Source organism: Vicugna pacos, chromosome 2, assembly GCF_048564905.1.
Source record: "Vicugna pacos chromosome 2, VicPac4, whole genome shotgun sequence".
Lineage (NCBI taxonomy): Eukaryota > Metazoa > Chordata > Mammalia > Artiodactyla > Camelidae > Vicugna > Vicugna pacos.
In genome coordinates this window covers 74,019,884-74,034,985 of record NC_132988.1, presented here as the reverse complement: position 1 = coordinate 74,034,985, position 15,102 = coordinate 74,019,884, and the positions used below count along the sequence as shown (strand labels likewise).

The window sequence follows — 15,102 nt, the reverse complement described above, 5'->3', positions numbered from 1 at the left end:
CACCATTAGGCTGATCTATTCATTTTTTTCATTAGGAAATACCCATTTTTTTCCCCCAAGTAACATGCAACTTCATTCACTGGTTATGAATAGAAACAAAATTTATCTATATCAAAAATAAGAAAGCATACCAATATAAGGTGAAGACAAGATGCCTAGGAAATATTTTTGGATTCTTATTCTCACTTTGTGTGGGAGTATATGGCTTCAATTCCCCTCAATAGGAAGGACTTCACAGTCAAGGATGCAGGCTTGTAAGAGCAAATTCTTGACACTTGTGTGGTACTACTGGAGCATTATAGGGACTTGTACTTATTTAAAACAACTTGCTTTTTAAAGAATTCCACTGGGCCTAATTTATCTTCAAAAATGGACAGGCAAATTAATACTATGACTGAGAAAACACAAATTCAATTTTTATAGGGAAATTTAATCTCCTACACTCTTAGGACATAAGGATGACTAAATTGTGAAACACCAATATGAAACAAACAATGCCAACAGCATCATCACCATCATCATCATCATCATCCAACATTTTTAAGCTTTTTTATGTGCCAGGTACTGTTCTAAGTTCTTTATACGTATCATCTCAAAAGACACCTGAGGTAAGTACTATTTTTATCTCTACTTTACAACTGAGGATTAAGTAACTTGCCCAAGGTCACAGTCAGTATGTGGCAAAGTAGGGGGTTTGAACTTAGAGCCTGCATGTTAACCCTGCACAATTCTACCTTCCCAGTTTATTCAAGACACTGGCAGGTTGACAGATGCGATTTAACCAAATCACAAAGAAAAAGTGTGTAGGAATCAGTTCCCAAGTTAAAGTATGTAATCCTAATTCTTATAATCCCATTCTGATTGGTCAACGGAGCAGTTGTACTTATGATGTACTTAAAAGTATGCCACACAATCATCCACATTCCAGGAACCCCATGTGGAAAATAAGGGCTATATAAATAGAGAAAATTTGAAGAGGTTAAGATAAATATGTTTCCCTTGGGATATATAATAATAATTAAAAAAAAGTACAGATTTAGGGAGAAATAAACCTTTGCTAATAAGAGTTTTGCTCTACATCCAATCCATCAAAATCCTTTCAGTTCTACCTGCAAAATAAATCTAGAGCCCGACTGCTTTATATCATTTGCTCTGGAGACCAAGCTACCCCCCTCTCCTCTGGACTGTTGCAAAAACCTGACTGTCTACTCCCAGGCTTGCCCCGTCCCATGACTGGCTCAACCTGGCAGCCAAGGTGATCTTTCACAAGTAAGCCCCATCACAGAACTGCTCTGCTCAAAACTCCCCAGCAGCTCCCATCTGCAACATGGTAGAACCAGGGACCAAGTTACCTCCTGGACGTCATTTCAACTCCTTTCCCCATCCTTTGCTTCGTTCCACCCAGACTACTTTCTTGCTGTTTCTTGGACGTGCCAAGCACACTTCTGCTTCACTGCTTTTTTTGTCTGCTGATCCCTCTTCCTGCTATGTTTCCCCCCAGATATCCCCAGCTTGCTCCCTCACTTCCTTCAGGTTTTGCTCTAATTTCTCTCCATAAGACTTCCCCAGTCATCTGATGGGAAAGAGCACTTCGCTCCCCTCAGTTACCCGCTGGCTGCTTTATTCTCGAGGCAGTACCCGTCACCACCTGACATTTGTTTGTTGTCAGTTGTTTCCATGCTAGGACGGAAGCTCACTAAGAGCAGAGACTCTGCTGCTGTGTTCATTTCTGTATCTCTAGTACCCGGCACATAGTAGGCATGCAATCACGTTTGTTGAACAAATGAATGGATAAGAGAAAGGAGAAAGTAATTGCCCCCTTGTTAAATTAATTTTGAATGATTAATTTTCAATAGACTTTGGTTATTAGCCCGATACTCACAAATTCTGCATTATCTTCAGATACACAATAATTACTCCTCGAAATGCATTCAGGACAGCATTTTCCATCTAAGTGAATTAATTCTTCACCCTGTAGAAATAAGGGTTGCGGAGGCACATATCAAATTAACATCTCCAGGTAGCAGTGCTAAACTGCGAAGCAGCTGAATTCCCTGACTAGAATGAAAAACCTCAAAGCAGCCCTCTGCTTTGGCCCACGACTTAGTCCATCTGCCCTGTGCCATCTTCCTACGGAAAGCCTACTCAGTACAGCTCATCCCTTCCTCCGAGTTCTTTCCAGTTCTGGTGATACTTGGGTGTAATTTCCTACCCACGACCAGGAACTCACACAAAGAAGAAGAATGGCCAAGATTAATGCTACAGTCTTGGAAAGTTACCAGTTTCAGAAAAGGATCAGGCTACCTTAAATATACAAGGTTTGAACTTGTGATTTCATTTCATTAACAGTGCTCAAATCAAATCAACATTTATCCTTGAATACAAAATCAGACACATCCCTTTATGCATAGATGAAGTCTCAGGCATAAATTAAAGAGCAGAAAATTAATTTCTTTTCTGAAGCTGTTATCCAACTCGCATAATCACTATTTTAAAAATTATAAGAGGAAGGAAAGAAATGCCACAGGAGGAAGGTAGACATTTAACTTCCAAAGTCTTATTATTTTAACTGCCCAGCATCAATCATTTCAAATTTTGATTTATTAAAAAATAATAAATGCGTACTATAACAAATTGAATAATTCTGAATTCTGTAACTCAGAAAACATAATTCCACTGCAGTCCTACATCCCAGGAACTCTGCTGTTAAAAATACAACCTCTATTTAGAATTTTTCACATGCATTTACTACCATCTAGGCTAAAGAGTATTCTTAATAGCACTTTCTACTTTCTAAAGATATAATCTACTTTCTGAAAAATGGTGGTTTTCTTTGCATGAAGACATTATTTAATTTGCGACCTGTATTACATTTGAAGTGCAAAAACCATGTTGGGTAAGAACTGAATAATGTAAAATTGCATAAACAGAATAATCAGATGATGTTTTATGTTTAAAAATGCTGTTCATTAAAGAAAAATATAAAATAAAATCATTGGTTGTCTTTAAATTGTAGCATTATGGGTAAATTTTAAAGTCTCTTTTCTGCCTCTCTTGTGTCTTCAATTTTCTAGAATGAATGTGTATTATTTTAACGAAGGAAAAGACAACTTTTAAAAGAAATACAAGTATATGAATGATCATGACTTTTTATAGTATCTGAAAAGTAATTTAAAAAAGGAGGGAGTTAAATAGATTACTGTCCTTGAAAACTTCATGCCAATCAGAGGCCAAAAGAGAGAGCAATGAGTGCTTTAGGGAGCAGACGTTATTTACATATAAATTGTTTTGCCTAAACGTGACAAATCAGCTGGTGGTGAAGGCATAACACAGAAACAGTGAAATTTGCTCTCTAAGCATATAAAGGGGTTTATAAACCTGTTATCTAAGTCACTTAAAACAATGTTTTGAAACGAGACAGAGTATGTGTACTTCTATTAAAGACGAAATGCATGAGAGATTCTTGAGTGCCTGCTCCAGTACACACAGACAGGACTGAAAACGGAGCCTGCATCACCCCGATAAGGCAAAGAAGGTGGCTTTTCGGTGTCTTCAAACGCAGCTGTAAATAACAGCAAGCCCTGCTCCTGGGGAAGGAGTTTTGGTGAGATAGGAAGTTCTAAACAGATCTGCTATTTATAGACGTCTGGGTGCCCCAAACTGCCTCAGTTCACTGCGGTGGGGAGCCTGCTCCAATTAGCATTTGCCTTTTGCTTTGAGAAAAACTACTCTGTGAAACAAAAGTAACCCTTTTCTTTCTAAGAAGATTCTGCTTCATAGGCCAGGTGGACTCTGCTAACCCCTCCCCACTGAATCACACCAACAGCCACCCACCAGACCAAAGACTGTATTAATCCACTCACCTGCCCACTGGAAAAGAAAAGGCTCTTGAGGGACTCTCCCTCCACTGGAGAAGGGAAGGGCATCTCACACTGATGGCACGACTACCCTCTTCCATGCATTTGCTACAAGCTTTGACTCCCCCCCCACATTTAATCCCTCATATATGAGTGCAAGTTTCTTTTAAAAAAAAGATAAATTGACTTCATGTGAATTCATGCTCAAAGATAATACTAAATAAAGAATCATAGAAATCACCATATTATGCTGAGTTATTTATGATTTATTTACGTTTCAATGTCTAGGGACTTCATTTTATACATCAAAGACAAGGGTCAAATTTCCAGTTAAGATGACAGAGCAGTAGGACCACGAGCTTGCCTCTCCTCGGGACTACAACGAAACCACAACTGAATGCTAAACGACCATCAAAAAGAGACTGGAACCTAGCAAAAAAGATCTTCAACAACTGGAAATATAAAGAGGGAAACACAGAGAAGGATGGCAGGAGGGGCATGCTCATGATATAATTGGGCCCCATACCCCTCAGGTGGGCGACCCACAAGCTGAAGATTTGTTAAGTTACAGAGGCCCTCCCACAGAGGTGAGAGCTCAGGCTCCCCAGCTTAAGTCCCGGCATTGGGAAGAGCAGGAGACCACAGGACATCTGGTTTTGAAGGCCAGCAGGGTTTGGCTCTGGGAGCCTCACGGGACTAGGGGAAACGGAGACTCCATTCACTGGGGAAGTGTACACAGAAACTCACGTGCACCAGGTTCATGGGCAGAGGCAGTGATTTCACAGGAACCTGGGCTAGGCCTGCCTGCTGGATTTGGAGGGTCTCTTAGGGACATGGGGGATGGCTGAAGCTCACTCAGGGGACATAAAAGCTGGTGGCAGACATTCCAAAAGCGTTAATCTACATGGAGGCTGACACCTTGATTGGATCATTAGCACCAAGACCTAGCCCCACCCGACAGCCTGTAGGGAAGCCTCAGGCCAAACAACATACAGAGTGGGAACACAGCCCCACCCATCAGCAGACCTCCTAAGCCACAAAGACCTCTAGACACAGCCCTACCCACCAGAGGTCCAGGACCAAGTTGCACCCAGCAGTGGGCAGGCACCCGCTCCTCCTGCCAGGAACCCTGCATAAGCCTCTAGTTCAGCCTCATCCACCAGGTGCAGATACCAGAATTAAGAAAACAATAATCCCAAAGCCTGTGGAAAGAATCCACAACACATAGAAAGACAGGCGATATGAGGCGGCAAAGGAACATCTCCTAGGCCAAGAAACAAAATAAAATCCCAGAAGAAGAAATAAGTGATGAGGAGATGGGTAATTTATCTGAGAAAGAGTTTAAAGTAATGATGGTGAAGATGTTCAAAGAATTCAAGAGGAGATTAGATGCATAGAACGAAGTTTTTAGCAAAGAGTTGGAAAATATAAAGAACACCCACACAGAGGTGAAGAACAAAATCACTGAAATGAGTAACACACTAGAAGGAACCAAGAATAGACTAAATGAAGCAGAAGAACAGATCAGTGAGCTAAAAGACAGGTTAGTGGAAATGACTGCTTCAGAACAGAAAAAAGAATGAAAAGAAATGAGGATAGTTTAAGAGAACTCTGGGACAACATGAAGCACACTAATATTCACATTATAGGGGTCTCAGAAAGAGAAGAGAGAGAGAGAAAGGACCTGAGAAAATTTTTGGAGAGATAATCACTGAAAACTTCCCCAATTTGGGAAAGGAAACAGTCACCCAAGCCCAGGAAGCACAGAGAGTATCACACAGGATCAACCCAAAGAGGAACACACCAAGGCACATAGTCATCAAACTGACAACAATTAAGGACAAGGAGAAAATATTAAAATTAGCAAGAGAAAAGCAACAAACAACATACAAGGAAACTCCCATAAGGTTATCAGCTGATTTTTTAGCAGAAACTCTACAGGCCAGAAGGGAGAGGCACCATATATTTAAAGTGATGAAAGGAGGAAACTTATAACCAAGAATACTCTATCCAGCAAGGCTCTCGTTCAGACTTGATGGAGAAATCAAAAGCTCCACAGATAGACAAAATCTAAAAGATTTCAGCACCACCAACCCAGCTTTACTTATGCCTTCTCCACTTACGTCAGTGGTTGCTCCCCCTTTTCCTAAGAACAGAAAAGAACTGGCTCATGCTACCACAGGCAGGTGCCTTGGAGGGTTGGCCGGTACTTCAAAATGCATTGACATTAGGGATAATGGGTCAAATTATTTTCTGTACGTGAGACTCTTTGTTTAGACCTGACTGAAAATAGGTGGCTTAAAGGACCCTCCCTACCAGGATCACCTCTCCTCGATGTTCCAAAAACCCCAGGATATCAGACAAATTAAAACCTTGGAAATAACCAGCATCCTCTGGGCAGACTGCCGAGGCCAGGAAGCCCAGCCTCAGCCTGACAGAGAGGGAGACAGAAAAAGGCCCTTACTAGGGTTTTTCTCGTCTTCGTCCAACCATTCTGATACCCCTGACATAAAGAAAGAGAAGAAAAGGCATGTGGAGGGACATAAACTGCAAGAGGCAAGATCCTCCTTCCCTAACTACGTCTCAGCTCTGCCCAGACACAGAAGTAGAAGGCAACATGAAAAAGCACCTGTCATTGACAGCCCATTTGAAAGCCTGTTCCTCCTCAGGAACCGTGCTAAGAGGAGCTGAGATGTGGGGGAGAAGAACCAGAAAGAAAAATGCCTTCACAGACACCCAGCGCTTCAGATCTTCCAAGTTTCCCACATCTATTTGAGTTCACAACCCCACGGGAAATCGGTGGGGCGGATGGGAGTGGTGATGGAGGAGACAGCTTTAAAAGCAATTTGTTTTGCAGTGGGTCAAAATTGAGTTCGTGGGGGGGGGGGTGGCAATTTCTCCACATTATACATCTATAGTCCAAACAGAGACTGCTTTGTTGGAAGATTCTAGAAATTCTGCAGACAGCAGAGTCGACAAAGGTCAACAGAGTTAACTATTTATGAGGTCCCCTCCCTGGCTCTTTAAAACAAAAACAAAAACAAAAACAAAAACACATTTCAATTTTCTTTCCCAAGACACAGGAGCAGCCTCTGGGTGCTGGCTCTCCTTTCTGCTTAACACTGCCAACGGGGCCTGAGATAGGAGCTGGACCACCAGGGCACCTGCGGGCAACCCAAGTGAACTGGGCTGGCCACCAGCTGGAGGTCCAGCTGTGCTGACTGATAGGCTAACGTCCCGTATCATGTCCTATCCGTTCCTGTTGCTGGCTCAGGGCTCCCGAGTTGACCAGATGCACTGAGATCTAACAGCCCCAGGGGGCTGTTTCAGGCCAGTCTGAGCAGAGTGACACTGATGCAACACCACAGGAAAGGCTGTGCTAGAAGGCTCCTTGGAACTGAGCATCCCCTCTGCTGCCAAGAGGGAAGGAGCAGGTGAGGGACCACTGATCCCGCTGGAGAGAATGTTCTCCAAACAGAAATGCCTCTGCTCCTTACCTGGTCACACTCCACCTTGGCACACACGCCAGTCTGGCAGGTCACTTGGCCACGGTCACATGTGCAGAACTCACAGGCCGAGCCCTTCCACATTTCATCCTGGTACCGCACAATCCCACCACCGTGTGAGCAGCTACCGGCAGGAGACACACAGGCCTCACAGCACTGCCCGTGACGCCGAACCCTTCTCTGACCCTAGGAAACACAGAGAATGGCGGGTGAAGGGCAGTGGTCAGGAGGGCGCGAAGATATCTGAGCCGACGGGGCACCCGGACGTAAAACCCCAACTCTGGGCGCTGTTTCTTTCCCAGCACCTAACCCAGCTGAGACGACCTCCCCTCCACCTCAGCCTCCTTCCTGGGAAGCAGATTTTTCCTATTTCTTTCCAATATTCTGAACATCATAAAACTTTTGATTCCTTCAGAGGACACACTGGACTAAGAAATGCATTTTTTTTTTAGTTGAAGTACAGTCAATTACAATGTGTCAATTTCTGGTGTACAGCACAATGTCCCAATTATGAGAAATGCATTTCTTAGACCGCCCCTGATAAAGCTTCAAAAATCGAGCTACACACTCCCAAATACCTTTTCGCATCTTAATGGAGGGCAGGTCTGTCTGTGGCACCTGACCTCACCCTGGTCACATATACACGTGGTGCAGGCATTTTCACTCCACTGTTCACCATGCTGTGTAAAGAAAGAGGAAAAAAGTGGAAAATCCAATGTTGCATGTATCAAATAGAAACACAGATCCGTAAGACACAATTTTTATTATAGTTTTTAATTGAGCCACATTGAATGTACTCCTGAAAAATATCATCCTTGAGGCAGCAGTAGTCTCCAAGAAAAAAAGTCAATAAATGTCCAAAGAGAACTTTGGATTTGTTTTCATCCAACTATAGTTATTCCACAGATGCGCCAAGGGCCTGCTCTATGCCCGGCATGTAGAGGCCCTGGAACATGGAGATTAATAAGAAGACCCTCTTGCTGCCTAATCAATGGTCACTCTGCTGGAAGACCACCTCGCACCACCACACGCTCACTTTCGCAGGCTTCCCTGCAGCCAGTGCACAGACTCTGTCCCAGTCCTAACCCAGGGGACCTCAGGGAAAGTGGGCTGGAGCAGCAGAGGGTGAGGAAAAGACTCTTCTCCCCCATAAAGGAAGAAAAACCCTTTCTTCCACCAGGCTCTAGTGATGATTAGGTGAGAAGGAGATGCCTGAAGCTGTGGAACATACTGGGACAGGAGGGGAAGAGACAGAAAGTAAATGTCAAAATGCTAAAGATGGCAGAGTGGAAAGGTCAAAGAGTGTAAATCCTTGACAACGTCATTGAGACCTGGATTGATCAACCCCCAATTGCCCCACCTCTGAGCTTCTTGCTCCAGGAGGTAATAAATGTTTCATCTTAGCCACTTATAGAGGAGCATTTCTGTTACTTGCCACAACAGATGTAGAGGCTCTCTCTTCCGGGAGAAATTAATCCAGCACGCGTATGGCTACTGTACTGGACAGCACAGATCAAAGCCTTTCCCCGTTAATTATTTTCATTTAGACTTCCAGTGACCTGTCTAGAATTTGTGACATCCATCCCCTAATATTCAGTTCCAGATTCTCTACTGAGAGTCAAAATCCCAATTTCTATTTGGTCTTCCATAGAACGACTGGCACACAAGGGAAGTGTAGGGTTTATTTTTCATATATTGTTTGCTTATGAATAATTAACCTTCTTTTGACTCAGCTGTCTCCCAAGACAGAGCATTCATTCCGTTTGTTGAACTCACTTTTATGTGGTGACGACTAGGTGCTGGGTAGTTATCTAGACTGCCTGAGCAGTACTTTCAAGTCTGTGGAACCCACTACCACCAGCTTCTCGCTTCCCTTCCCTCTCTCATCTCCCACCCCCACCCCCATGCCCCTGACCCCACTGTAAGGCAGGGAGACTCTGTCTCTGGATACCAGTGCATAAAATCCAGCCAAAGCAGACGAGACATTCCCAGAGCCTCCAACCTAAGAGTAAACTGAGAGTAACCAATGACAGTCCTTTTTCCCTTAAGATGTGTGAACAGTAAGTTTACCAAGGTTCATGAACCAGGTGCTGCTTGCCAGAACATTCTTTTGTATTTCTAATCCCCTCCGATTTAATTTTTTTTTCACAAAGGCTCTCCGTAAAGAAAAGAAAAAAAAACATTTATGTACGGAGTTCCTAATCCTGGCAAAGAGTCAGACATGGGCATGGGAGGTATGGGGGTTAGAAGGGAGGTGGGGCGGGGGCAGAAGTTTAGGAATGGAAATCAGAACACCCACACGGGGCACATCAAAGCTCACCTCGTATACTCGGCCAGCTGCAGCACAGGATCGCGAAGAGCACTGTGGGCAACACTTTCCAGGGACTCGGACTACAGTTTCATCCTTAACACCCCCCCAAAAAACAACCCATCAAAAGGCCATATTAATAAAATCCATGGCAGTAGGAACACTTCACTCACAGCCAACTCAATCACGTGCCTCAGACATTCAGAAACATCAATTTCCTCTCGTTTAGTATTTATTAGTTGCCTGGGGCTTTGATAAGAATTAGCACTTCTCAGGTCAGTGGGACTCTGAAGAAATCTGCCCATTTCTCAAGTCCCAGCCACTTCTAAGAACAAACAAAGGCACAACTAATAACAGTAACAATAATAACAGGACTTTGTGTTTGCCAGGTACTGTTTTAAGTGCTTCACATGACCCTGTGAAGTAGACGCTCTTTTCCCACCTTTACAAAGAAAAGTAAAGACCAGAGAGGTTGCGTGACTTGCCCAAGGTCACAGAGCTGACCTGGTAATAGTAAATGGTTGACAGAGGGACTTCAGAGCACCAACCATCTCAACACTTAAGAACATTTACATTCTTACTGAGTTACTGCTGATGTCAAAGTGAATGTATCCCTCCCTTGATAAACTATTTCACTATTTTTTTCATTTTTATGTGAATCCACACATTTATATATATATGTATTAGGGAGGTCTTGAACATGGAAAAATTAATCATGATCTTAGATATCTAGGAATAAGTCAGTGCAGAGAAATGTGGATGACAAACACTAAATGCCCAAAGGACCCCCCACCACCTTATTCCTACATTCTCAGCTCTACTACTCCCAACCCCAAAAATATCAGACCATTTGTTCCTGCTGCCCTAAGAAGAATTTTCACAGCAGCAGTCTCCTCATTAATGCCAAAGAGTCAGCTTCTCACTTCGACTTATCAACGAGCCTTTTGAATGGCAGGAAGGTAGACAAATAAAAGGCAGGAAAAGGAAGATTAGAATAAACCAAGTTTCAATGACTAAGAGGTGGTAGATCTTATATAGAAGATATCTCCTCAACATTTATCTGCACTTTCTCTTACAAGAAGCAGAAAATGGGATTACATTATCATGGTTGCTAAGGAACTCCCTCTGCAAGAAAAAGAAGGTCAGTGTACTTGGAGGTGTGTTGTAGTACGGGGGTCAAGTAAGATTCATCTTTCATGGAAAATTCCAATCACATCTCAGTAGTTTTTTAACTCAGTTACACTCAATTATATATGATCAGCTAGATTAAGGTATTACTATCTAATAGGGATTTATTTCAAACATCTGAATCACTAGAATTAAAATGAGAACTGTTTTCTCTCATCTAGGTTATGTTATTTCTTTATAATTCTACAAAAAATATTGTGACCATTGATATTTAACAGAGTATGTGAAAACTGGACATTTATTGAAATCATTGAGCATCTCTTGACCTCAGAAGTCTTCAGTTTTAAGAAATATCAATGAGGAAGTAAAATAAAAGTATATCTGATGTCACACTCACTATTCAGTAACTTTATTGAAATAGACAATGAACTTACACAGCGTTAAGTAAACAGGGAACAAATGTCATGATCACACATCTCAACGGGAAATAGAGAGTCAGTCTCAATCTGTCTTAACCAACATGGACTAAACCCAAGTTAAATGGCAGAGTCAACTGGAGAGCATGAGGAAAGAGTAATTACTTGTATAGAGGTGGGTATAAGGAAAACCAGGCTTTCTGACTTTCATGGACAATACCTAAGTATATATTTTATTGACAGAAACAGACCCTTTCTTTACAAATAGAGACCCACAAGGACAAGAAGGAAAAGCATTTACAGAGAAAATATCCCGGGATATGAGAGAACGTCATGAGAACTGAGATCCCATCTGGGCCAGTGCTTTATAAGCAGCACTAGAGAGGCAAATTAGAAGCAGATGAGCAGCAAGATGGGTCCGAGAAATGAGAAAGACCTTTTAGCAGTACATTTCTGTTGCTATCATACACCTGAATCCCATCATTCTGGTCTACGTACACTTGCCCTTCCAAACCTACAGATTCTACAGGAGCCAGCATCCTACAGACTGATGACCAGATCCAGCCCATCACTGATTTCCATAAACTTTTACCGGAACACAGCCACATCTATTCATGTACATACTATCCACGGATGTTTTTATGCTACAATGACAGAGTTGAGCAGTTGTTCCAACTATGTGGCATGCAAAACTGAACATGTTCACTATCTGGCTCTTTACAGAAACAGTTTGCCAACCCCAAGTCTAATATGGTACCCTCAGTAATCACAGGAGTTCAATACCAAAAAAAAAAAAAAGATTAATGACATTACAATTTTGGGTAGGACCACCTTTTAGGATAGTTGACCCTTGACCAATGTGGCAGTTAGGGAGCTGACCTTCCGTGCAGTTGAAAATCTGAGTATTACTTATAGTCAGCTCTCAGTATCCAGAGTTCCTCCATATCTGTGGTTCCACATCCATGGATTCAACCAACCATGGATCAATTAGTACTGTAGTATTTACTGCTTAAAAAATCCACATGTAAGTGGAGCCACGTAGTTTAAACCATATTGTTAAAGAGTGAGTGGTATTCAATTATTGTTTTCCACACTCCTTAAATAAAAATACTTATGACAGAATTTATTGCATATTATGGCCAACAGCTCTTGAACAAAATATCTTCCGCTATGACATCTCTGAAGAAATAGAAATTAGATGAAAATTCTACCACCAACCTCCTGCCATTGCCAAGAGGAAGTCCCACTGAGCATAAGACAGTCTGTGGCCTTTCTTTACTTTGTAAACCTTAACAGAAATAAGAACCATCGAGGGGAGGGTATAGTTCAGTGGTAGAGCACGTGCTTAGCATGCATGAGGTCATGGGTTCAATACCCAGTACCTCCATTACAATAAATAATTAAACAAATAAATAAACCTAATTACCTCCCCCCTTCAAAAAATAAATAGAATAAAAAAGTTAAAAAAACTAAGAACCATCATTTCCTCTCAAATCTCTGCCTTCCTATATCAAACACAACATGGGTTCATCTCCACAGGGTGGGGCTGCTGCTGTTTGAAGCGGCCAGAGTGCCCACCTAGTCTTTCACCTTTGTCAGTGTCTTTCTTTCTATACCTAGTTGAGCCCATGATGTAAACAGAGCAAAACAAAACACAAAGAGTGGGATGTATGTGTACTAGGGGAGGGTGAGCAGAGGAAGTGATGAAAGCAGTGGGAAGAGGATGCCCCACAAGTGGAGCACACAGTCCCTCAGCGACGTGGAGAGAACCCTTGCAGCAGAGCAGAGTGGGGGTTATAGTCTTTTGTTTCATGAATTCAAAATGTGAGAAGCTTGGGCAGTGGAGATAGAAAAAGATCTGATCTCAGGACAATAGAGATACACGAAACAAAAACCTGCCGGAACTTTGGATGAGGAGATAGGCACATTTCTTAGCATATGGCTATGGAGCCAAGAAGGGGAATTAGCCAAAAGCAGGCCACTTACCCCTGAAGCTTTCAAGTAGTAGGTATGGACAGATTTCTCTTGATCAAGGATGAGGAAATAGAAAGAAAGGAACTTGAGGGGAAAAACCCTAAACAGCAAACAAAAGTAATAACATTCTGAAGATTCACAGAAAAAGCAGATGTCTGAACACTACGTACTGCAGGATCTAAAAGAAAAGATTTAAAAGCCATTTTGCAACCTCAGTAAGATACAAGAAAATGCAGTCTTTATTAAATATAAGCAAGAAGCAATAAAGAAAGAAAAAACATTGGGATTAAAAAGGCAGATGAACCAATGATAGGCAAAATAAGGAAGAATTAAAAGAAAATTAAAGCTAAATTGTCAAATTAAAATCAATACTGGAGGTAGTAAATACAAACTCAAGAAACTTTCTCCATAATGCAGAGGAAAGACACAAAGTGAAAAATGATGAGAGAACATGATCGATAATGAGGGGGAAAGATCAGGAAGCAATCTAAGAATTATAGGTGTTTCTGGAGAAATGAGAATAATGGAACAGACATGACTAATCAAAGCCACAGCTGAAGAAAACATTTTGAAAACTGGAATACAGACTGAAAGGGCTTTGCAATATTCTAGGTAAAATATGTGGAAAGACACCTCACTTAAAAATATCCTGGGAAAATGTTTTAATTATAAAGATAAAGAAACATCTTGCAAGAATTCAACAGAGTAAACTAGCTGAATATAACAGAATAGAAAGCAGAAAAACCTCAGAATTCTTCATGGCACTAAATTCCAGAATTCAATGGAAAGGAGTTGATATGGGAAGGTTATAATCCCCCTAAATTTTAGACCCCTACACATTATCTTTCATGAATGCAGTCAAAAAGAAAATAATTCTCAAATACTTAGTGGCTCAGAAGACACACCAATTTTCTACCTTTTTTGAAAAAATATCTGAAGATGAAGTTCAATCCACTCAGATTAATCAATATTGGGAATGGGAAAACTACTAAAAATGGTGGTACTATCATGAGGAAGAACTCTCATCAGACTGAACAGACCATTTTAATGAGCCTACAAAAGAGCAGACAGGTTAGGGCTCTGTTCACAACGCATCTGGACAGAAGCTGAAAGCAAGTTATTCTCTTAAGAATTTACACTACTCACTATGGGGAAAAACCCCTATTTGAACAAAGTGATTTTTCCTTTTGTCAGAGATGATCACCAACTTCTAGAATGTGATTAAAACTATGCAAACAAACAAATATATCCACATTTGCCTACCAAAAAGTTAGAATGAATTACAAAAATACCTCTATCATGATCTTTTTGAATAGTGGAAATATGAATGATTGTTTTCTTTTCTGCTCTTCCCAAATTTCCCTTAATAAATGTAGAGTCCTTTTACAATGAAAAAAAAAACACCTTATATTAAAAAATCAAAATTTTCTAGAGCTCAAGACCTAGAAATACTTTTCTTCTACTGAACTTGCATTTTTTAAATACTGGATGAGTTAACACATATAAAATGCTTGCAATCATGATCCGTGATGCTAGGAACTATTGTTATTGTGATTATTATACATAAATGATACATAACTCATATCCATAATGGTTAAAGATATGAGTCAACTGTGGTCTGTTGAGGTTGTGATGTAGAACTGTCTAGGTTAGAAGCACTGACACTTCCTAACTGTGGTACCCTGAGCGAAATATTTAAACTCTCTGAGTCTCAGTTTTATTTACTGTAAAATGAGATGATAATAATAGTGGCTACTTCATAGGTTGTTATAAGAATTAAAAACCCTTAAAATTAATGACCGGCACATGATAAATGCCCAAAATGTGGTGATGGTTAGATTGTGGTAGTGATAAATGTTTCCAATCGGTGCTAATTCTATAGCACCTCTTCATATCCTCAGAACACTCAATAC

General features: G+C 41.3%; 1 protein-coding gene across 1 annotated transcript in view; it reads right to left on the bottom strand.

The window, feature by feature from the left end:
* The window catches only part of FRAS1 (Fraser extracellular matrix complex subunit 1), a 398,805-nt gene that overhangs the window by 214,147 nt on the left and 169,556 nt on the right, over positions 1 to 15,102 (bottom strand). The window contains exons 7-10 of the mRNA XM_006198228.4: positions 9,684 to 9,767; positions 7,942 to 8,043; positions 7,355 to 7,549; positions 1,883 to 1,972 (exon numbers count right to left, since the gene is read on the bottom strand). Coding sequence (XP_006198290.1) covers positions 1,883 to 1,972; positions 7,355 to 7,549; positions 7,942 to 8,043; positions 9,684 to 9,767 — 471 coding nt within the window. The remainder of the gene's footprint in view (positions 1 to 1,882; positions 1,973 to 7,354; positions 7,550 to 7,941; positions 8,044 to 9,683; positions 9,768 to 15,102) is intronic.